General features: G+C 34.8%; 1 protein-coding gene across 1 annotated transcript in view; it reads left to right on the top strand.

Annotated features, from left to right (window-relative positions):
• Window positions 1-278: 278 nt before the first annotated feature.
• The window catches only part of LOC107744991 (cilia- and flagella-associated protein 46-like), a 49,346-nt gene continuing 24,487 nt past the window's right edge, over window positions 279-25,137 (top strand). The window contains exons 1-16 of the mRNA XM_016558829.1: window positions 279-327; window positions 777-889; window positions 4,966-5,097; window positions 5,489-5,553; window positions 7,132-7,296; window positions 9,264-9,387; window positions 10,844-10,932; window positions 13,721-14,017; window positions 14,415-14,513; window positions 15,520-15,619; window positions 15,710-15,805; window positions 17,119-17,309; window positions 19,329-19,548; window positions 20,849-20,969; window positions 22,795-22,915; window positions 24,151-24,266. Coding sequence (XP_016414315.1) covers window positions 279-327; window positions 777-889; window positions 4,966-5,097; window positions 5,489-5,553; window positions 7,132-7,296; window positions 9,264-9,387; window positions 10,844-10,932; window positions 13,721-14,017; window positions 14,415-14,513; window positions 15,520-15,619; window positions 15,710-15,805; window positions 17,119-17,309; window positions 19,329-19,548; window positions 20,849-20,969; window positions 22,795-22,915; window positions 24,151-24,266 — 2,098 coding nt within the window. The remainder of the gene's footprint in view (window positions 328-776; window positions 890-4,965; window positions 5,098-5,488; window positions 5,554-7,131; window positions 7,297-9,263; window positions 9,388-10,843; window positions 10,933-13,720; window positions 14,018-14,414; window positions 14,514-15,519; window positions 15,620-15,709; window positions 15,806-17,118; window positions 17,310-19,328; window positions 19,549-20,848; window positions 20,970-22,794; window positions 22,916-24,150; window positions 24,267-25,137) is intronic.

Raw genomic sequence — 25,137 nt, 5'->3', positions numbered from 1 at the left:
GCATATGTTACATTTAGTTAAAATAATGCCCTAAACATTTCAATAGTGATATTAAACGTTTAATATTTACAGCACGTTTTAAGTCTGGACTGCTTTAGGAAACGCGTTTGACCCTGCGCGCTTTCCGTTCAGCGTCCCGTTGCTAAGAGACGCGTCCAACCTCTCGTAGTTACTCCGCGCAACACTCAACATAAACAAGAAGTAAATAATAAACAAAAATCAATAGATTTCTTTTTAACGTCAACTTTAACCGCGGAGCCGCTGTTCTGAAGCATGAAATGGATCTTCGCATCCGACAATATTTATCAAAAGCTCAGGAGAAAAGAGGTAATTATGTGTTTATTAGTCGATAATTCATTAAATGCGCGGATTTTATTATATTGTTAGTTAGTGTCAGTTTTATTATCTTATATTGTTAGTTAGTGTTAGTTTTATTATCTCATATTGTTAGTTAGTGTTAGTTTTATTATCTTATATTGTTAGTTAGTGTTAGTTTTATTATCTTATATTGAAAGCGCTTTCATAAGGGGCTAGTTGTCACATGGAGAAAGACAAAGTTCACAAATGTTTGTTTTCTCTAGCAGTGTTTTGTTGATTTTAAACACCTAACGTTAGTGAATTATTTCTTTAGAAATGATGTTTTTGTAATATTTCACATTTCTTGTGATATTACAACAAGAGTCTGTATGATAAAGGCAGACTGAGGTGTGTTCTCAGCTCATTTTTCCCATATTAAATGTCATGTTTGTGTATTTTTCCCCCTGTCTTGTTGTCAGATGCGGAGTATGTGAGGAAAGCGTATGAGCTGATCCGAGCTTCAGCTGCAGCAGCGTCTGATGGCAGATCTCTGTCTGAGCTCCGTGTGCTGTGCGCTGAACAATCTCTACAGGTGCCACAATAAACCACCCAGCACATTCTGAGATATTAATCAGCCACTCTATCTACTTTCTGCTTCATTTCAGGCAGAACTATGCTGTTTTCTGGCACTAAGTTTACCTGGATTCACTCTATATTTATTCAATACACATGCATGGATTATTCATCAGTAGAGGTCTTGATAGTTTCGTTAATTTCAGTAAAGTGGCAGCTGTTTATGGAAATGAATGGATGGCAAAGCCGCGAATGTCCACAAAAAGGATGCTCTGGAAATTATGCAAACCGCTTTCGTTTTATATAATAGTAAGTGCAGAAGAAATGGAACAGGAGGAATGCAGTGTGTTTCTCTTACAATTGATCCATGAAGCCCCGCCTCTGAAAACTGACCAGTCAGACTGTAGCAACTGTTGCCATCCACCATATAATCTGACAAGGATATTAAAGGAATAGTTGACCCAAAAAAAATGAAAATGTGCTCACCCTCAAGCCATCCAAGATGTAGATGAGTTATAATAGGAGTCCATATCCATAATAACACTTGACTTCCTCCAGTGAAAAAGTGTTCTGGTCTGAATCAGGAGAGAAATCTGCACAGATCAAGCAGCGTTTAAACAGCTCTAAACAAATATGTGGCTGGATTTTGATGTGAGAGACAACAGCAGATGCACTTTTTCACTGGAGGAAGCGTTATTATGGATTATGGACTCGGATTTTAGTTAAAAACATCTTAATGATGGATCATGATCTTAGTGATGAGCACATCTTCATTTATGGATGAACTATTCCTTTAAATCTTTATTGATAAGGAAAGTAAATACACTGTCTCACAGTGTTTCTGGTGTGAAGAAATCCAAAGCTCTAGCTGGATACGCATGATGCTTTACTTGAAGAAAGTACCGTAGCGTAGGATAAGCCTCTTCCCTGCTGGTTGCTTGAACACACACCTGAGAAATGCTGCAGAATTTACCCTCCTGCTGCATCTCAGTGTGTGACAGCGAGGTTTGAGTTTCACAGTAATGCAGCGCTCTGCTCTCAGGCTGAAGACATAATGCTGGGTTAGATAACAGCCACGGCTCTCTTGCCTCACTGTCACGCCTCCACGGCCCTTTTGTGTAGCGCAGGATTATTGTAACAACAGCTTATCTCAAAATGTGCTGTCGTTTTATAGAGCGAGAATCTCACAGAAACATGTCTATATTTCAACCCCAAAAAGAAATGATTATATTTTGCCCTAAAGAAAAATAAAACGTTTTGTCATGACTTACAGATTTTTATTGCATTGCGATATTATTTTTTTATGCCTTTTACCCTTAAAAATATGATTACTGTAAGGCGTCCAGATGTTTTGCATGCAATATTTTTGTAATTCTTCTTATTCTCAAGTCTGATTCTCAATACAGTAATACTGTAATACACTATTTTTTTTTAAATATATACTTTAATTTAGAATACAGTAAATTGCAGTGACCTGGACAAGTTCTTGACAGGTTTTGCGAGATTCACCTCAAGACCTTTAACACTAAGTGCAAACAGTAATTAGATGCTGTTTGGATTAAGTTCATCAAGTAAAAATAGCAAATAGTAATTAAATGCTATTTGCATTAAATGCATTAAAGGCAGAGTAAGTGATTTCTGGTAGCCAATGTTGATATTTGAAATCACCAAAACAACCACGCCCCTACCCCAAAAGGGTCTTGCCCCTGCCCCACCCACTGAATGCGCTCTCCTCCACATCACGAGTAGACACGCCCCTTATTGCTGATTGGCTACAAGTTTGTTTTGCGATTCGGCCCGAATCAGTTTTCTAAAGTGTTTTTGAAAAATCACTTACTCTGCCTTTAATTGAAACTAGCAGTATGTTTTCACACTAAGTGCAAACAGTATTTAGATGCTATTTGCATTAAGTTTATTAAGTGAAAATAGCAGGATTTTCTTTGTACTAAGTGCGTATAGTAATTAGGTGCAATTTGCATTAAGTGCAGTGCATTCAACTTTGCACAAAGTGCAAATAGTAATTAGATCTTATTTGCATTAAATGCATGAAGTGAAAATAATTGTATTTTCTTTACACTAGGTGCAATTAGATGCTATTTGCATAAAATTAATTTAGTATTTTCTTTGCACTAAGCACAAATAGTAATAAGATGCTATTTGCAATAAGTGAATTAAGTAAAGATAGCAGTATTTTCTTTACATGAAGTGCAAATAGTACTTGGATGCTATTTGCATTAAGTTCATTAAATGAAAATAGCAGTATCTTCTTAATTAGATATTTTTTTGCATTAGGAACAGTTAAGTGAAAATAGCAGTATTTTATTTAGACCATGTACAAATAGTAATTATACCACATCCAATTTCAATCATAGGCCTATTAAATAACCGTTAGACATTTTATTTCACTTTTCAAGTAATTTCTATATTTTATTTTAAAATAAATGCCTCTCTGAGCTGATATGCAATGAAGGAGCAAACAAGGTGGTCTATCTGCACTCGTGAAACATAAGTTATAAACATAGAGCTGATATGGAAGTGTTTTCAAACTGCTTGGTCATCCACAAGAGCAGAAGAGAGAGCAATTTTGTTGTCATATCACCTTAAATATGTGTATAAATCATCCCTTACATGCTGACACAATTCAAATGTCACATTCGACCAACAGAAAAAAGCAATCATTTGAGTCCCTTCCTGAGAAGAGAAAAGCTGACAAATAGAGCTGAGCAGGCTTTTGCTCAATGACTTGTGAAGTGAGAAATCCTAAACAGATAAGCGAGCAGTATAACTCTCATACAGAGACAGCGCGGGTTATGAGCATTGTGAATTAATTCCCCTCAGAAGTGAAGGAGTGTATAATATATACCGCGCTTGTCTGACGTAAGCTGAACACAGGAGCTTGTGCTGAAACTCTTACTTTTTGCACCCAAGCACTTAAAAAAGTTCCAAGAGCCATTGTGTGCTTCCTGATGTGGCAAAATATGTATTGCCAACTGGGAGATACTGTATGTTTGAGGCTTAGGGCTTTCATTAGTTGAGACGTTTCTGATGGCAAGTGTCTCAGATGGTTCTGTTCCAGAAACTAGTGAGCGATCTGCCTTCATAGGCAGCACCCTAACTGAAATGAAACCTCATAAGTGACTGACAAGACAGCAACTTTGTGCATCACACAAATAGTGCTCAGTGTTTAAGGTGACATGACTCACAATTGATTTCCTATAGAGTTTACATTAGCATGTCAAATCTCAGCTGTGATCGTTTATATCATCGCAAAATGCAGTTATGTTATTGTATATAACATATCTATAAATAAAGTTAGATTTTACCCACATTCATACAGGACATACACACAAAGGGATACATACTGTACTATATAGCAAATCTCAACTGCTGCATTGTTTATATTGTTGCAAAATAACTGTATACCCATCCAGCTCTAATCTGCTAAATGCAACTATAAGGCATGAAGATATTAAGATATCATAAACATTAAAGCTTCTTTGAAGCTGTTTTGAAACAACGTATATTGTTAATTTAACTGAACTTGAATAATGGCATATGCATAAAAAAAGCATAGTGTGCACAGATATTTTTTTTAATAAATTAGGCTATTTCAATAAGTTTTGTGCACATAATAAAATGCATTTCATGTTTTTGGTCTGAGCTTGTGTGTTGAGATCAGTGTTGTTTTAGTATCATTATAGTTTTTAAGAATATTTTAAAGCAGTTTTTATTTTTGGAATTTTCTGTTTTCACTTTAATTTTAGTTAAAGTTGTAGTAATTTGTTTGTCTTTTTGTCATTTTTAGTAGTTTTTTATATGTCTATATACATGTAGTTTTTATTTTTAAAAAATTTCATTTTTAGTTATTTTAGTGCAAGTTAAACTAAATGAAAATGACAAATGTTGCCTTGGCAACAAGGTGAAATAAGCTTTTTTTTAATTTTGCATTTTATTTTATTCAGTTATTGTTTTTTTTTATTACAAGTAACGTATTTGCAATGATTTTAGTTAACTATAATAAACCTGGTCGTGATCTGCATGCAGGACGTCTGACACACTCATCATCTGTTGTTGTGTTGTGTGTTGTGTTGTCAGCTGGGCTGTCGGGAAATCACACAGGACTGTTTAATGATGTACTTGGAAGGGAAACCTCCAGCCAATCAGTTCCTGTGTCGAGCATATCTGTGCCAGGGTCAGCTCATCTCCTCACGCTCCATTAGCACAGCGGTAAGTCCAAACAGTGTGCTGGGCTCATTAAAGAGCATCAGTCTTTGACCTCTGAACTCTAAACGTGTCAGTTTGAGAATATATAACATGATCTTTATAATGAGAGGAAACTCTGGAAACATAGGATCTCACAGAGACTCTTTTCTCTTGAGACAGTAAACAACCACTTATTCCAACAGTTGGGTTCCGAAGTAAAACTCCATTCATTTTCTCCATAGGGAATTCATTTTTAACGATAACTTATAAACCTTTCAAAGACAGACATTCTGTGAGCTCTGAAGTTGATGCACTCGAGTACACTCAATACACTCTCAAAATACTTCAATGCTAAATAAATCTGTCCCTCACATCTTTAATTTTGTTCCTATTTTTGTTGTTGCTCTGTTTCCAGGAGGACTTGGATAAGGCTGTGATGTACTATCTGAAGGCGATTGAGATTGCCAAAGACAAGTCCAGGTAGAGTAAACTATCCGAACAGAGAAACTGATTCTTCTCTCTCATCTCCTGTCCTGATTAAAATAAGTCTGAAGTGACCCACTTCATCAAGAAAAACAACCAAGAGGAGCATCGTATTGCTCAGAGATGACTCTTTCATAGTTTAGGAGACTCATTGGGGAATTCATGAGAAATGCTTGCGATCTCTGACTTTTGATGATTGCACATTTGACGAATCTGAGCACGCTTTGAGACATTATTGAGATCTCATCTGAAACTCTAGAGGAGACGCATGAGATTAAGGGCTCTGAGAAGTAGAGACTTCAACAGGAGAAACTATTGAGAACTATAACAAAGATCTCATTTGTGATTTTTTTTTACACACATTTTTGTGCAAACCGTGATACATTTTGTCTTTCAGGATTCTTTGATGAATAGAAAGTTCAAAAGAACAGCATTTGAAATAGAAATCTTTTGTAACATTATAAATGTCTTTACCTTCACCTTTGATCAATTTAATGCATCATTGTTGAATAAAAGTATAATTTTTTTCTTTCTTTATTTTGTAAAATATTACTTTCCTCACACTTTTGGTAATGCATCGTTTCCACAAAAATATTGTGCAGCACAACTGTTTTCAACATTGATAATAATCAGAAATGTTTCTTGAGCAGCAAATCAGCATATTAGAATGATTTCTGAAGATCATGTGACACTGAAGACTGGAGTAATGATGCTGAAAATACAGCTTTGATCACATAAATAAATTACATTTTAATACATATTCACATAGAAAACAGCTATTTTAAACTGTAATAATATTTAACAATTTTTTACACTATTTTTGATTAAATAAATACAGCCTCTGTGAGCAGAAGAGACTTCTTTTAGAAACAACAAAATCCAATTTTTTTTATGTGAAATATCATTTTTGTTGTATACATATACAGCTTTAATTTACACCCTCAAACACCTTGTAACAGCCTCTGAAATGGAAATTAAATAGTTTCAGGCTTTAACACGAGTGTCGAGATTTTAAATATTTAAGCAGTATGCCAGATCATCAATCATAAACACTAAGCAACTCCTCGTGGAGTTAACTTTAAAATATGAACACTAGCAAAGTAACAAACTATCAAGGGACGTCCAGTGCACAGGGCTCGGCTGGATGATGTTATATCTACTGTAAACTTGTAATTGTTGTATGATGGATGTGTAATCACTGCTTTACTGCTTCTGTAGTGGCTCTCAGGCTCTGCCAGAGGGAAAACAGCTCAGATACTCGCTGCCGTTCTCTGGTGGATAAATTAGCGACTCCGGAATAGAGTCCTCAACCATCTTTTGTTGCGTTCCTCGCCCATCCTGCAGTAATTGCTTTATATCTCATGGACATTGAGGCCTCCCGTGGCTCTTTGAAAGGCTCATGCGCTCATTACTCATTCACACGCTTTGAGATCTAAGGTCGCTCGCAGTATAAATTGAGATGTAGTGAGAAATCGGATTCTGATCTTCCCAACAGTGATAGCTTGAATAATTAATCCGACTATTTTTATTCCCGTCTCTTTCTGCTTCTCCCCCGCCTTGTTCTTTCTTCATTAGATATCATTTCCTGGTGTTCAACGCCTCGCTGCTGTACCTGCAGTCCGTCAGACGGCTCCTGAGGCCTGGACAGAGACGGCTCCTGGTTTCTTCTCTCACGCAGGTGCTCGAGGCTCTAGAGGAGGTTCAGGATCCTGATCACGCATGGAGGGCTGAGCTAATGCTGTAGGTGGCTTCACGTTTGACGTTTAATTACTGTTTTATGCACACAATGTGAGTGAATATCAGGAAACCAGTCAAGAACGAAGTCCGGGTCATAATTCAGTCCAATGTCATAGAAAAGAAAAATGCAATCATAATTTACATAAAGAAAATGAAGCATGTTTTTTGATAATTTGATAATATATCAAATCTTCTCCCCTCCAATTCTCATTTCTGATTATGCAAATAAAGTATTTCCATGCATTCGGTTTATACAGTTTTAACATAAACGAATAAACTCAGTCATACATAAATGCAACAGGTCAGATTTCTGTAATAGTACTAAATACATAATAACCAGCTTTATATATGTATCATCAGTAAATCCGATTTGTTTCAATCTCATTGCTTGTTCCACAGCTAGACATGTTTAACCATGTTCACACTTTTAAACTAAATAAATGTAGTTGTTTTCACAATGACCAGATTTATATGAAAGTTTACTTAAAGCCTTTATGTATAATGCATTATAAATGGTTATTACAGGCTATAATGCATTATAATTATTCATAATGTGCATTGTAATACATTGTATCTTGTCGTAAATAATTATAACCGAATTTAAAATGCATGGTGTAACAATGAATGTATAATGAATTAACCGTGGTTACAGTTATTCATGAGATTGTACAAAGCAATATAAGGTGCATCACAAGGCATAATTCATGCATTAAAACTACTTTTATAATGCATTATACATAAAGGCTTTAAGTAAAGTGTTACCAAAGTTTCTTTTCCACCACAGAATGAAAAAAAAAATGTATAGATAATTGCGACTTTTTTTTTTGTATCTCAGAATTGCAAGCTTACATCTCACAATCCTGAAGAAACAAGAATTGTGGTTTATAATGTCAGAATTGCAGGATATTGACTCACAATTAAAAATTCCAAATTTTGGGAGGAAACAGTCAGATCACGTTTCATGCAATTCTGAGAAAAAAAGTGAGAATTGTGAGATGTAAATTCACAATTGCAAGAAAAAGTCAGAATTGTGAGATAAGAAGTCGAAATTATCTTTTCGTTTTTTTTATTCAGTGGCAGAAACGGTCTTCCATTAGATTTATGCTGATTCTAAGCAATTTAAATAAATGCATTTTGAATTAATTAATTATGCAAATAGTTAATAATAAACTATGCCATTAAATCTGACCAGTTTCATTTATGAATGACTGACAAATATGCATCATAATAAGTTGAATAGTTTGTTTATGTTAACTATGTTTAATCCAAATGCATGGAAATTTTATATGCAGTGCAAATACATAAATATTAAATTTTAGTCTAAGTATTTTGTATATATTATGGTAGTTTTAGTTTCACTTAAAAATGTAGATTTAAAAAAAAAAGGGTTACGGTAGAGAATTTAACTCTAAAAAGTTTTTCTTTATGCATAGTTCATATGAGATTCATATGTAAACTTATGATATGATACGGTAGCAAATGCAATCAGTGGTACAAAGATAAGAAACTCAATAATCAGGACTAGTAAGCAGCCTTTAGATGCTCTTTTGACGCCGCCGTGACCTTTGAAGCGCTGAATTGACGGCACAGATCTCCAGTGATCCTGATCCTGCAGCTCACAGATACGCTGCACCTTCACTTCTGTCAGGGTTCAGCCTGTTTTACGCCACTTATTCTGAGAAAATTGTTTAGAGATGGATTTTAAAGGTCATAATAAATCTTTACGATGTGATCAAACTCCTTTATGGCTGTTTTATTGTTGTAGGCATGTAATCCTGGTGCACAAAAGAAACTCATCCCTAATATAAGTTATAAGAGCCTTGTCATTGATCTCAAATCGAATCTGGGTCTTTGCCTTGACTCTACTGTCTGTTGTGGAAGAGGTTGCATTGGAACTTCAAATGCATGCTGTAAAACACCAGAGTGAAGGCTCATATTTCATGTTGTTTTCATCTCGTGTTTCTCTTCAGACACCTTGTTGAATGTCTTCTCGATGCTGGGAAGAAGAAGGAAGCAGCTGCTATGGCCAAGGTCACCTCCGATTTTATACAGTCACATAAACCAGAGCTTTATCCCCGGCTTTTCTCCATACAGGTAAATCTTTCTCTTTTGTATTGCGTGTCACTTGCGTTATTAATCCTGCTCAAGCAGCTGCAGCCATCCTCATTCACTCAGGCTCTATTTCACCAAAATATATTGTGTCTTTTCTAACCTTCTCCACACAACTGACATGTTTTTGGCTCATTTTATTTAGTTGCTCTTAATTAATGCACACCCATAATAAAGGCATGTTATTCTAGTTATCCAGTATGTTTTAGTCTTGCAGTAGTGATGCATTGCATGTGTGTTTCCTCCTTACACGCAATGAAATATTTGTACATATATTTCCATGTATGAAATATAGCATTATATAAAGTAAAACATATACGAAACCTATTCGAAATTTGGAGCAATTTCATATATTAATAATTATATCCAGCCCATACAAATATGCATGGTTATAAATGCGTAATACATTTTTGGACATATACTGTATGTCATGTACATGTACAGTATATCCTAAAACCCGTCAATACATGTTGATATTACATAAGTAAATATAAAAGATAGACATGTGTTTACAAATGTTTTTTTGTATATATGTTGTTGTAAAGTGAAATAAATAAAGTTGCATACATAAATAAAATATATATTGTTGACATACATGATTGCTACTTATAATACCATAAATCTTCATATCATCAGAAATCATCATATTGATATTACATATGTACATATACAAATTGTACGATGGAAATTTTATAAACTTCATTTACCCAGTGTTATTTTAGTGTCATTGAGATACTATTATTATTATTAGTTTTTATGAATATTTTGAATCAATTTTTATTTTTTAAAATTAGTTTTGCCTTATTATGTCTATACAGTTTTTATTCATTTTTATTTCAGTTTTAGTCATCTTAGTACATCAAGTTAAACTAGATTAAAATGAGAAATGTTGCCTTGGCAACTAGCTGAAATAAACTTTTTTTTTTTTTTGTGATTTATTTTTATATATATTTATATAATTTAAAAAATATTTTTTATATATACATTTCAAATAACAACATTTATTTTTTTAGTTAACTATTATAACCCTGCTACCCAGAGAATGCATACAGTATGTGGAAATTATATTCTATTTTTAAGTCTACTCTTAAAACTTATTTCTTCTCCTTGGCATTTAATATTTTTTGACTTGCTGTGCAATGATCCTTTATTTTAGTGAACCTCATCGATTTTACAGTGTGTGTTTTATAGTTTGCGTTTTATTGTTTATAAACTTGTTGACTTGTTTTGTTTTGCATACTCTGTGCAGCGCTTTGGTCGACTTAGATTGTTTTAAATGTGCTATATAAATAAACATTGTATTGTATTGTAATTATATATCGCCTTATAAGTAACATATATGGCACTATCACTGTTGATATAGAGCAATATATGTCATATATTACATGAAAGCGTCTGCTAAATGAATGAATGTAAATATAGTTATATGTTTCCTCCACAGGTTCGACACAACCTCATGGATGTCTCTGAAATGCTGAATGATGGAAACCCTAAGTTGCTTGTGATGTACAAGATCCAAAAGCTTAAACAGTAAGGAAGATATTGCTCACATTAACAGTGATTTTATCACTTGTGTTCAAATACAGCTGCATTTTGTCGCTGTACCTTTATTTGAATCGCTACTGTTATCACATCTTAACTTCTCCAGTAAAAACAACACATTTTGTGTTATGTTGTGTAGCCTACGCTGTAAATAAACAGTATTTTCTTGCTCCATCAAGCCCTATTTAAAGCTGCTGTGTGTCAGTAGTGGAAACAAGCCGAATTGAAAAAATGGTGATTGTTTCCAAACAGGTTTCTTAAAAAAAAAAAAACTCGCCCAGTCGGCCACAGTTTGGACAAACAGGTGTCCTGTTCACATGCCCAGTTGCTCAAACAAACAGATCAGTGTTTTGAAAGTGCTTTCACACATACAATCTTTTCTAGAAAATTGCCTTGTCTTTTTTCTGTTGTGCTCTATTGTAATGCTATCGTTTTCACATCCGTGTGGATGAAGAAAATGGTTTGAAGATAATTTCTGATGACTGTCATCAGTGTTTATGGGTGTGTTGGTGCTGATCTGTGAATAGGATCTTAATGGTTAAAAGATGGATAGTTGTTGCTTTTTTGAACATAGATGTTGTGCATTTATCTGAAAAGTCAGTCTGGCGATTTTACGGTAAATTATTGTGTTTAATGTACGAAAGTGGCTAGAGTCTCAGTGTTTGACTCTTAAAGTGACTCTGAACATTAAGATAGATGAGTTGCAATGAATTATTTTTAAGATTCAAAAATGACACGCAGCTGCTTTTAGACTTTTTTGCAGAAATGGTCATTTTAAATGTTTTATATTCATCTTCAAAGGCCAAACTGCATTAACACACGGTGCTAGGCTCACTGCAAAAAATAAAAAATAAAAATAAATAAATAAAATAAAATCTTACTCAGTATTTTCATGTTTTCCAGTACAGTACAAATATCTAGGCAAGGCAAGGCAAGTTTATTTATATAGCACATTTCATACACAATGGTAATTCAAAGTGCTTTACATAAAAGGAAGTAAAATAATCATAAAAAAATAATCACAACAATAAAACAAGGAATTTAAAAACTTTTAAAATTATTTAAAAATGGATTCATCTAAACATTGTTAAATCAAGATACATTTACTTGAGAAGCAAAATTAATTAAGATATTAAGTCTTGTTTTCTAAAAAAAATTAATAAATTAAGTGACTTTAAGCTTAAAAAAAAAACAAATCTGCCGATGGGTCAGAATAACAAACTTGTTTTCCTTTTAAAACTTAATATCTTAAACATCTTTGCTTTTCCAGTAAATGTTGATTTAACAATGTTTAGATATTTGTACTTGAAAATAAGACATTTTTTGCTGTGCTTTAGATGTGCTGGTTCTCTCGGTCTGTTATCAGATCATTTATTTAAAAGCATTAGATAAGAATTCAGAGAAATCCTGCCGCTTTATTCCTCAGAGAAGGTTACAGATGCGTATCGAGTCAGTAGAGGTTTTGTCCACCTGTCGAATATAATGCGGTCACAAGAGACAAGAGTGGCATAAAATACACAATATACAGTACACCAGCTCAATTATGTCCAGCAAGGGCTTCTGTGTCTTCTGAGGTGGTAGCAGTAAATCTCACTGGCTATGAATCAAAATGAAAAGAGAGCAGAGCTTTTACGGTCGGTGTAGTTTCGATGAAGGATGGAGGATTTTGCCCCATCATCTGTTCGCAGCAGCTGAAGCAGCATCTTCAGGGTCACTCTGATCCATGTCAGAGAATCTTGTTTATGGGAATGGAAATAGATTCTCTGTAAAACCAGGTTAGACTGTTTTCAGATTTCTACAGCTGTTTTATCCTCCTGAAGCTGCAAGTATATGCATACATTAATATTATTAATGCACATGTCAATGCATGTCAAGCTTCTGCCCTTCTTCCTTTCAGAAATCTTTTAAAACATTTCTTTTCTCTCTCTCTCTGAATATTACTCTACAGCTCTGAACTTTGTGGACGTTTGTTATATTTGTCTAGTTATTGACCTTGGGTTTTGGAAAGGTGCTACAAAAATAAAAATTATTAATGCCGTATCGATGCATACTGTAACTCTACAATTATGGTATTGAAACACACAAAGACCCACTATTCAAGATTTTACTTACTTTTAATTTGAAATTTGCATTGCATTTATGTGTATGCATTTGGCAGATGCTTTTATCCAAAGTTACTTACATTGCAATTACTCTAGACAAACATTTGTGTGTCTTTTTTTATTGCTGAAGTGTGTTGAAATGTATTCTTCTGCATTCTACTGTACGGACGTAAATGTACTTTCCCTTCAGCCTGAGGCTTATTCATTTCACTTTTGGTGTGAAAAGGCTTTTATATTTGCCAAAAATATAACTTTTTTATTTTAAAAACAAACAAGCAAGCCCTGTCCAGATTTAAAATGTAACACAAAAGTAACGTAACGCATTACTTTCCATAAAAAGTAACTAAGTAACGTAATTAGTTACTTTTTTATGGAGTAACGCAATATGTAATGCATTACTTTTAAAAGTAACTTTCCCCAACACTGATTATAAATGCCAGTCTTATTTAAAGAGAAACTGAAATTGAGCACAAATCCAAATGTTTTGTGTACTTGATGTTAATTGCATTATATACTGTAAGTTGCTTTGCAATATAAATCAAAGCATGTTTCCGGGTTTGTATTTTTTCATGTCAGTGTATGCATTACTTAGAAATCGAACCCATGACTCGGCATTTCTAGCACCATGCTCTACTGTTTGAGACTAAGTGTTTGTGTTTGCATGTTCTTCACAGTGCGGTTGATGTCAGTGAAGCCAAGAGAGATGATGCAGCCACACTGAAGGAGATTTTCCTGCTGTTGACGCAGTCCTCAGAACTCAAAGCATCTGGCCTCCAGGCCTCCAGTCCTCCACCGGACATCCACAGATCCAGTGCTCCACCCAACATCATCTCTGAATCCAGCGGATCCAGTCCTCCACCCTTCACCCAGAGCACCAGCGCACCACCCAGCGTCCTCCACTCGAGTCCATCCTCCTCCTGCAGCTCCAGTGTTTGTCTGGATCACGGCTCCTCCATCCCACTGACCGACAGGTGCGTCCAACACTGCAACGTTACTCAAGGTTTATTTGACTTCAGGATCTTCCTTTGTTTATGGCACATCTGACAAAACTGCACTTGAAAGATTTAAGCACGACAGCAAAGCATGATTTGATACTAGCTATTGCTTGGAAGCATTTAAAATTTAAGTTTAAAATTTATTTATTTATTTTTGAAAATGCATTTAATTGCACAGATGATGTCATTGATATTTTTGGTCCTGCAAAAGAAAGTTTTAAATGCAGAAGATTTTTCAATGTTTTTAAAATAAGTCTCTTATGTTCACCAAAGCTGCATTTATGTGATCAAAAATACAGTAAAAATTGTGAAATATTATTAGAATTTAAAACAGCTGTTTTCTATGTGAATATCTGTTAAACTGTAATCAGAGCACCAGCGCACCACCCAGCGTCCTCCACTCGAGTCCATCCTCCTCCTGCAGCTCCAGTGTTTGTCTGGATCACGGCTCCTCCATCCCACTGACCGACAGGTGCGTCCAACACTGCAACGTTACTCAAGGTTTATTTGACTTCAGGATCTTCCTTTGTTTATGGCACATCTGACAAAACTGCACTTGAAAGATTTAAGCACGACAGCAAAGCATGATTTGATACTAGCTATTGCTTGGAAGCATTTAAAATTTAAGTTTAAAATTTATTTATTTATTTTTGAAAATGCATTTAATTGCACAGATGATGTCATTAATATTTTTGGTCCTGCAAAAGAAAGTTTTAAATGCAGAAGATTTTTCTCTGAAGTCTCTTATGTTCACCAAAGCTGCATTTATGAGTCTTCAGTGTCACATGATCTTCAGAAATCATTCTAATATGCTGATTTGCTGCTCGAGAAACATTTCTGATTATTATCAATGTTGAAAACAGCTGTGCTGCACAATATTTGTGTAGAAACCGTGACACATTTTATTTTTCAGGATTCACAGATGAACAGAAAGTTCATAAGAACAGCATTTATTTGAAACAGAAATCATTATAACGTTATAAATGTCTTTACTGTCACTTTTGGTTAATTTAATGCATCCTTGATAAATAAAAACTTTTGAACAGCAGTGTATATTTGCTAAAACTGCCAAAACCAGAATGCAAGAGACAGTTTTGATGTTAGGGTTTCTCTGTGAGCGTCTACACAGTGGATTTGATGCTTTGTCCATTGATTTCAATGCGGATGCTGCGTTGCAAAGTCTTAAGAGAAGCAGTGCTCAATTATGTGCCCAAAAGTTCAGAAAGTTTTGCTGCATCACACTCTGAGGAATGAGAACTTAAGAGAAGCAACAAAAATCCAATCCTGCATTACTTCAACCGGACCGATTCTTCCCACTCCCTCAAAACACAATGCATTATTCCTATTTATCATCTGTTCCGTTTCTCTAGCATGTACGCACCTAAGCTCATGGTAGACTTATGACCTTTTGTAGCCACAAAGCCAGTAGGAATTGCTTTCAAATATTTGTGTAATTATTATAACCCTCGTGATTTCAGGGTTGAGCTTCTGCTGGATCTGGCTTTCCTCTCTCTGCAGTTACAGCAACATCAAACAGCGTCCGATTGTCTGAAGGAGCTCCGAGCCACAGATGTCACCGTGAGACTCCATGTTTCCTCACGAAGCGCTGCTTTCCTTGCTTACGGTGTTATTTCTGTAACTCAAAGGTCTGGTGTTGTTGTCCTGAAGGTCGCTCAGCGCATAATGACGGAGTGTGTGCAGTGTGAGCTGGAGCTGAACAAACACAGAGAGGGAATGCAGAATTACTCCAGATCCAGTGTGGAGGTGCTGCTTCTGTTATATTCATCTACTGAGCAAACACTCATACCCACAAGACCTCCGTGTTTTATTGTTGTGGACGGTTTAGTTTCAGGCATTGGGAACGTATTGGGAAATAGTGGTTTGAACAGGAGATTAATATTGATTCGTGAACCATATAAACAACCTGGCAATAATCAAGACTTTGGCAGAGATGTGCGCCAACGCTCTGATTTTTCTATCCGCTCCTGTTCAATTTGTTCATTTCTATTTTGCATTTCATGTATTCATTTCTGTAGCACATTTTAAACAACTCATGTCAGCCAATGTGCTTGACATACAGTATATTAAATATAGTAAAAACCATATGCATGTGTAAAAACAGTAAACGATATACATAAATATGTGCTAAAAAAGAAACAATTCGCCAACTTAATTCAATATATCTTGCTTAATTAATATCTTACATAGTTGTGCTTCTCAATGAAATTAAGCATGTTTTAAATTTGTTTAGATATTTATACCGGAAAACAAGACAAAAATAGGGATTTAAAATAGTTATTTAAAGAAATAGATTATAGAATATTCTATAGAATTATAATAGAATAAAGTAAATAAATAGTTACTTCGTTTTTTAGAAATAACATTTCCATGTAGTTTTAATTCATTTTTGTTTTTAGTAATTTTAGTACTTTAACTTGCAGCGTTTATGTTTTTCATCTAATGTTTATATTTTTTCAGCTTTGTTTCAATTACCAAAAACTATTTTTAACGGTGTATTCGAGCACAATAAATTAACTTCATGATTAAATTATTTTATTAATTAAATTTAATAAAATAATATAATTTAATTTAATTATTTCCATGGTATTAACTACAACAAAGCATTTTAGTACTTAAAATAAATGTTAACCGAAATAAAAATTCAATTTAACAACATTTCTCATTTTCCATTTGTTTAACGTGATTTACTAAAATAACTAAAAAAACAAAATAAAAATGAATAAAAAGCTATACAGACATATTAAAAAACAAAATGTATTAAAAAGGGTTTTAACTCAAAAGAAAAGGGAACATATAGAAATAAAAAATTATCCAAACTATTAATAAAAATTGTAATAGTATTTCAATGATACTAAAATAATGCTGGCTGCTTCTCAAGTTTTCATAAATATCACATTAGAAGCCAAAGTTAGATGATAATCTTAAATGAGTGTTAAATAAGCGACTGTTGATAAAAAAGGCCAACAGTGCTGAGTGCAGATGAAGATCTGTTTCATATGCATGTCTAATAAAATATGAGAAGTATCAGTGTTGAGTACAGGTGTTGTTTCTCGCAGCTGCGGTCGAGTGTTATCATGCGGTTGGATGCAGTGCTGCAGACGGCGCTGGAGCAAGCAGATGCTCGGGCGACTCAAGCGGTGTGTGTGTGTCAGTGGAACGCATGTCTGCCGCTTCTCCAACACAACCTCCGAAAGAGAGTCCAGAAACCCCTGCTCACCCTCGCTCGAGCGCTGCAGCACACACACAGGTCTGAAACATGCTCCTTTACACTTGATACAGTTTACTTTGGGAATCTGAGTTCAGTCTTATTTAGGTCTACTTTTGGATAGCAGAGAAAATGTGCTCCTCCCTTATGTCACATTTAGTCACTGTGTGGAACATAAAAAGAGACGTTTAGCAGATTGTAAAACATATTCGTCCAGTGAAAGCAGACAGTGACCAGAGGTGCCAAACCAGACAAAAACATCACCTTAAAAAAAAAAAAAAAAATTGTTCTTATGCATTATATTCTACATCTTCTGAAGTCATGCAATGCTTTTTTGTCACACTTAAATATCAGTCGCTATCACTGATGATCTTCTCCTCGCCACTAAACCTTCTGCTAAATGAGCCCTTTTGTGTTGCATGTGGGAAGTAAACTTTGAGTGTTGAGTGACAAAAATAGGGATTAAGATTTTTTTTATTGCTTTTTAATTTTTTGCACAATGACTAATATGACCCATATTCTTTTAGTATTCTATTTTTTTTTTTTAAATGCAACTTTTTATCTCACAATTCTGACTTTTTTTCTCAGAATTGCATGATATAAACTTGCAATTCTGTCTTTTTCTCAGAATTGTGAGTTATAAAGTCCAATTCTAATTTTTTACAGTTGCAAGCTTATATCACAATTCTGACTCGCAGTTGCGTGTTATGAAGTCAGAATTGTGAGATATAAACTCGCAACTCTGAGAAATAAAGTCAGAATTGTGAAATAAATTCACAGTTATTTATTTTTATTTTTTTATTCAGTTGCAATAACAAGCTTCAATAATTAAAATACTATTTTAGGATTTATTCATATATCATTGGTTTTCTTTTTGAAAACTGATTTTCTGAATTTCTTTTTTATTTATTATTCATATTTTTTGAGACCCAAAAAAATCACTTTAGAAGTCCTAAAATTAGTCACATGCACTATATTCTACATCTTATGAAGTCATGCAATGCTTTTTTTTTGAGAAACACATTTAAATATCAGTCGCTATCACTGATTATCTTCCCCTTGCCACTAAAACTTCTGCTAAATGTGTCTACTTTTGTGTTGCATGTGAGAAGTGTGGAATATTATGTGTAGAATATTTGTATAATTTTTTTTTTTTTTGTGGTGTAAGGACAAAACATTCCTATATTCCTAAATTATTTTAGTATTATTTATTGTGGAAGCCCGTTTCCTCCACTGAATAAAAAAGTTAAAAAAAGGTAATTGCGTCTTTTTATCTCACAATTCTGTCTTCTTTTCTCAGAACTGTGAAATATAAACTCGCAGTTGCGTGTTATGAAGTCCAAATCTGAGGAAAAAAGTCTATTTTCTTACAATTCCAAGCTTATATCTCACAATTCTGACTTTAAAAATTGGAATTGCGTGTTATGACGTCAGAATTGTGAGATTTAAACTCGCTTTTTAAAAATGTTTCAAAGACAAAAAGATCACTTTAAAAGTCCTAAAATTAGTCTCACGTACTATAGTCAAGCATGAAGTCATGTGTGAGGAACAGACTGAAATTTAAGTCCCAAGCAACATGTTTGTGCAACATTGACACTGTTATTGAACTGAATTGAATCAACATTGAACTGAGTTTAGCTGAATAACGACACTTAGCTAAGCTGAACTGATGAACATTACAGTTAATGAATTGAACAGAATCAACACTGAACTGAACTGAGCTGAATAACGACACTATTGTCTTCCTTAGAGCTGCCTTACAGCAGAATTTGAATTTGTCTGATATATTTGAAGACGTTTGCAACATTGATTCCGTTATTTTCCTGTTTATTACTGAGAAGCTGTTTTGAATCTGTAAGCCTCATGAAGCCGTGGTTTACAGTGAATTTATAACAGCTAAGGGGGTTTAACTCCGCTTCGCTTCGTGCCTAACAACACCCCTTAACTGTTATAAATTCACTGTAAACCACGGCTTCACGGGCTTATTGCTTTAGTATACAACACTATAAAATGTGACTTGATTTAAAGTCGTGGTTGTTTAAACTGCGTGTTTGTGCACAGTTTGCTGCTGGATGTGTTGTGTCGGGTTCACGCTGAACTGGCTGCTATAGACGAGGAGGATGAAAAGCTGGAATCTGCCATGAAGCATCTTCAGAAAGCCCTTGAGCTGGATCCTCACTCCCAGCACCTGTCCTCCTCCTTACACCTCCTCCAGCTGCGCTCCTCTGTCCACAGCGCTCCCACACGACCGGAGGAGCGCGCCGCCAGACTCATCCAGCAGGTGCTTCACTCACTCAATGAGCGGCTCTCCTTAAGTGTTCACTCACTGCTCTGGTGTGCAAAAGCAGCCAGACAGAGTGCGAAACAAAACATGTCGTTATGTGTTTTTCAGAGTTTCTCAAAATAACTATTTTTAAAATGCAGCGTGAGATGCTTGAAAACAGCAAGATGCGACACAGTGGAAAAAGCCATCTGTCTGATGCAGGTGTACAAAGTCTAAAAATAAAACTTAACAGAGACGTAACAAAAGAATGTGTCCTCCTGTATGAACGACCCATCCTGAAACAAAACCTCATTAGTTTTGTAGCGCTCTGCATTCTGAGACATCACTTTGATGTGCATTTTACAAGCAACGCTGCATTAGACTTTGGACAGAATTGGAAATGCACAACTATTCAAAAGTTTGGGGTCAGTAAGATTTTTTTCTGAAAGATCTTGCAAGGATGCATTAAAGGAATGCTCATATAGTGCTCATCCTGAGGTCATCCAAGATTAGGATGAGTTTGTTTCTTCATCAGGTTTGGAGAAATGTAGCATTGCATCAGTGTCTCAGCAATGGATGCTCTGCAGTGAATGGGTGCCGTCAGAATGAGAGTCCAAACAGCTGATAAAAACATCACAATAATCCACAAGCACTCCATATAAATGCATCATTCATTCATTCATTCATAGGATGGCCTGAGGATGAGCACAGTTTTAGCTAATTTTTATTTTTAAGTGAACTATTCCTTTAAATTGCTCAAAAGTGAGAGTAAAGACATGTATAATTTTCCAAAAGATTTCTATTTCAAATAAATGATGTTCTTTTGAACTTTTGAAAAATCCTGAAAAATAAAATGTAACACGGTTTACACAAAAATATTGTGCAGCACGACTGTTTTCAACATTGATGATAATCAGAAATGTTTCTTGAGCAGCAAATCAGCATATTAGAATGATTTCTGAAGATCATGTGACACTGAAGACTGGAGTATTGATGCTGAAAATACAGCTGCGCATCACAGAAATAAATTACAGTTTAACAGATATTCACATAGAATACAGCTGTTTTATATTGTAAAAATATTTCACAATTTTTTCTGTATTTTTCATCAAATAAATGCACCCTTGTCGAGCAGAAGAGACTTCTTTTTTAAAAACATTTGAGAAAACTTACCAACCCCAAATGTTTAAATTTTGCATCTGAAGTCCTCACATTTGATGTCTTAACACATTGTTCAGATGGGCCAGTGTCTGGGTTCAGTATCAGAGCACTGGTGTTCTGTATGTACGGTATTGATTATGTGATGTGATCTATACAGGCGAAAGAGGGAAGCGGCCGCGAGGCTTTGAGAAAGCGACGGCCGCTGCTGGTTAGTGCTGGAGTCTCTCTGGCACCTGATGCTTTCCAAACCGTCCTGGATGCTGATGGTAAAGTCAAAGGTTTGTGCATATTTTAATCTCACTTGTAGGACTCTATGCTAATACTCAACTGTCTTGATTAGTAATACAATTACAACTGTATGTTCGGCTTTCTTTCTATAGGTCATAATTGTAATTGTTAATTCCCATCGCAGCATCAACACACTGAAATGTAGAACAGATTTGATGGTGTTTAATCTGTGCAGCTCTCAAACATCAGACGCATGTTAGAAATCATTATATATTTTAGTTTTTTGCAAACATTATACTTTAGATATTTGCGCTTGCATGCAGAATCTTACATAGGATGATTTGCACAGTGAATTCCAAATGGCTTTCTATCTTAATAAATTATGATTGTTTGCTTCTTTCTTATATATTGTATATATTTGACCTATATAGTCGTCTTTTTTCACCAATGATTAATACCTGAGTTTACTTAACATGATTCTGCTGCTGCTGTGCTAAGACTGACGTCTTCTTCAGGAAATATAAATCTAGTGTTTTCATTTTGTATGAACTGTTTAATGTTGCATGATTACAGCTGGGCAGAATAATACAGTATATCATGCAACAGCAGAAAGAGAGATTTTAGCAGTAGATATATACAACCGTTCGAAGGTTTTATTCATCAAGGATGCATTAAATTGATTAAGCGTGACGGTCAAGACATTTATGATGTTACAAAAGATTTCTGTTTGAAATAAATGCTGTTCTTTTGAACTTTCTATTCATCTGTGAATACTTGAAAGTTTATTTCTTGAAACCATGTGATTCAATATGATTTCGGTCTAAATTATTGATTGTACAGTTAAAATCTCCAGCTAAAAAAAGAAAATCTGAATCACATCCTACCAATGTACTAGCCAATTTTTCTAAAAACAACATTCTTTCTTTTGCAAAAACAGGAGCAAATTGTTACGGGGCAAACAAGACGTGAGACGTACGGATCCATTTGCAAGCTTTATTAAGGGCGTGGTCAAAACAGGCGAGGGTCAGGCAATGGCAAACAGGTATATAGAAGACAAAACAAGAGCAGTCCAGTAAACAATCGAGGGTCAGTCGATGGCGAACATAATCCAACGGGGCGAGACTAGAGGGATAATCCAGGTACAAAGCAAAGGTCCAGGCAGGGGCAAACAGTATCCGAACAGGGCAAGACGAGAGAGGTACAAATCAGCATATTAGAATGATTTCTGAAGATCATGTGACACTGAAGACTGGAGTAATGATGCTGGAAATACAGCTTTGATCACAGAAATAAATTACAGTTTAACAGATACTCACATAGAAAACAGCTGTTTTACATTCTAATAATATTTCGAATTTTTGACTATATTTTTGATCAAATAAACACTGCCCTGGTGAGCAGAAGACACTTCTTTCAAAAATGTTAAAATTTTAAATACTATTGTACAACTGAGACTGATAAGAAAACAAGGAGTGATGTGCAAATACTCAAACGAGTAAAGGTGAGCAAATTCTTGTTAGTAAGGGTGTTTTTTTGGCAGAGCATGAAGCAGTTTAGTTGTTTGGCGAATTAATAGAGCAGTATTTTACTTCAAGGTTGTTTTATATGCCAACTATCTTTTCATAGACTTTCCAGCAAAAATAACTATCATGGTAATATAATGTTGTTGTGGTTATATGAATTTAGTCATACTGTGAAATAAGTATCTTCTTCATCATCCTCACACTGATATGATGTTGCTGTCAGCAGCGCCTGAAGCTCATGATGAACTTGATATTGATTTAGTCATTTTAAACTCTACTAGAGGCGTCAGGCCTGAAGGCAGTGCATGCAGTTCCACTGATGATCAAGATTGAGCTGATTTTGTTTCTCTAGATGATGGAGCTGGAGATCACGTGGAGCTACTCGCTGCTAAAGCCCAACATCACAGCAGCTGTGTGCAGAAGGTCAAAGGTCATTTGGATGGACTTGACAAGAGCTCAGATGACAAAGAAAGGTGTGCGTTTATGCTTTATGTTGCACATTTATAATACGCGTTATTTTCAATGCCGGTTAAAAGTTTGGAATAATGAAGATTTTTAAAATGTTTTTGAAAAAAGTGTCTTCTGCTCACCAAGGCTGCATTTATTTGATTAAAAATACAGTAAAAATTGTGAAATATTATTACAATAATAGCAGTTTTCTGTGTGAATTTATTTCTGTGATGCGCAGCTGTATTTTCAGCATCATTACTCCAGTCTTCAGTGTCACATGATCTTCAGAAATCATTCTAATATGCTGATTTGCTGCTCAAGAAACATTTCTGATTATTATCAATGTTGAAAACAGTCGTGCTGCACAATATTTTTGTGGAAACCGTGATGCATTTTATTTTTCAGGATTCACAGATGAACAGAAAGTTCAGAAGAACAGCGTTTATTTGAAATAGAAATCTTTTGTAGCATTATAAATGTCACTTTTGATCAATTTAAGGTGTCTTTGATCAATTAAAGTGTTAATTATTTTTTATTCTACTTAGACTTTATTACAGTTTCCACAGAAATATTGTGCGGCACAACTGTTTTCAACATTGATAATAATCAGAAATGTTTCTTGAGCAGCAAATCAGTATATTAGAATGATTTCTGAAGATCATGTGACACTGAAGACTGGAGTAATGATGCTGAAAATACAGCTTTGATCACAGAAATAAATTATATTTTAACAGATATTCACATAGAAAACAGTTATTTTGAATTGTAATAATATTTCAGAATTTTTACTGTATTGGTGAGCAGAAGAGACTTCTTTCAAAAACATTATACACTCGTAATTATGAGTTTATTTCTCAATGTTAACCTTACGTTTGGCATGATGAAATCACTCTCACAAATCAACATAGTTCTTATTTCTAAAAACTGCTCATTTTTACTCATTCCCCAAAGCCATGTGTACTGTATGTGTTCATTAAAATAAAGCAGGCTATGAATTCCCTCCATCAGCTTCACCCTCGAGTTCATCATTGAACATTTCTCAAGGCCAGGAACATACAGGCCCACCAGGACTTCATTATGATGGAAAAAAACGTTATTCTTCTCTATTTTCTTCCACAAGGAAGGAACATGCGCATAAACCCAGCAAAGCTGAAGGAGGCATTCGTTATTTCGTGTGACTGAGCTGAAGACGCCGAGGGAAACGCAGACTGAAATGTTTGCTCTCGTGTTCATTCTGTGATGTTTGTGTCTCTGTCAGGGTGAGATTATGGGGTTCGCTGGCCAAGACCGCCCGGAAACAGGAGCTTTTTGACGTGTGCCAGGCGGCCTGTCGCTTCTGTCTGCTTTATGACGATGGACGATGGAAAAACACCAGTAAGTGAGTCCTGCGAGAGCCAGGAATAATGAAATTATGTAGAGCTGCTGCATGTGCTGGAAAAGGCACATTTTTCAAAATAAGTTTACAGCTGATGTGTGTAATGTTAAAATAATTTCAGGTTCCAATGTTCAGACGCACTACAGGGACTGTAAGTCGTTCGTTGGTTGATTTCCCTGAAGACTGAAACACTGCGACGCATGTTTGAGCGTCTCGAGCAAACTCTCATCACCATCATTGACTGAGTTTGACAAGATCATTATTTTTGCAGTTTGGTTTGGTGGCACTAATGGCATACGCTGAAAAAAAACATTGCAGAAACACTATGAAATTGCAAGTAAATTCCTGCAAGTTAATTGCGACTTTTTATCTGACAATTCTGACTTTTTTCTCACAATTCTGAGAAAGAATAAATCTCAATTGCAGGATATAAACTCAGAGCAAAGATACAAATAAACAATTCTTGGGAAAAGAAGTCATAATGAAATGAAATATAAACTCAAAATACTGACTTTTTTCATCTTGCCATTCTTTTTTTGTTGTTGTTGTTTTGTTTGTTTGTTTCTGACATGGAATTAGAAATGTAAAAGGTAATTGTTACATTTTATTTCACAATTCTGACTGATTGCGAAAAATTGTGAGTTCATATTTCGAAATTCTACATTTATATCTCGCCGTTCTGAAATTCTATCTTGTAATTGTGATTTTTGTTTTTTTTGCTCATAATTTTATATCTTGCAAGGAAAAAAATCAGAATTGTGAGATAAAAAGTTGCAATTAACTTTTTTTTTTAAATGGTTATCCATAAGTAACATATTACATTAAACTGAAATTTGAAAGTTTAAAAAAATTAAATAGTTTTTTTTTTTT

The sequence above is a fragment of the Sinocyclocheilus rhinocerous genome, unplaced genomic scaffold (assembly GCF_001515625.1).
Source record: "Sinocyclocheilus rhinocerous isolate Xijiao unplaced genomic scaffold, SAMN03320098_v1.1 scaffold881, whole genome shotgun sequence".
Classification (NCBI taxonomy): domain Eukaryota; kingdom Metazoa; phylum Chordata; class Actinopteri; order Cypriniformes; family Cyprinidae; genus Sinocyclocheilus; species Sinocyclocheilus rhinocerous.
The sequence above is the reverse complement of the archived record's forward strand: the minus strand, read 5'-3'. Positions and strand labels throughout refer to the sequence as shown.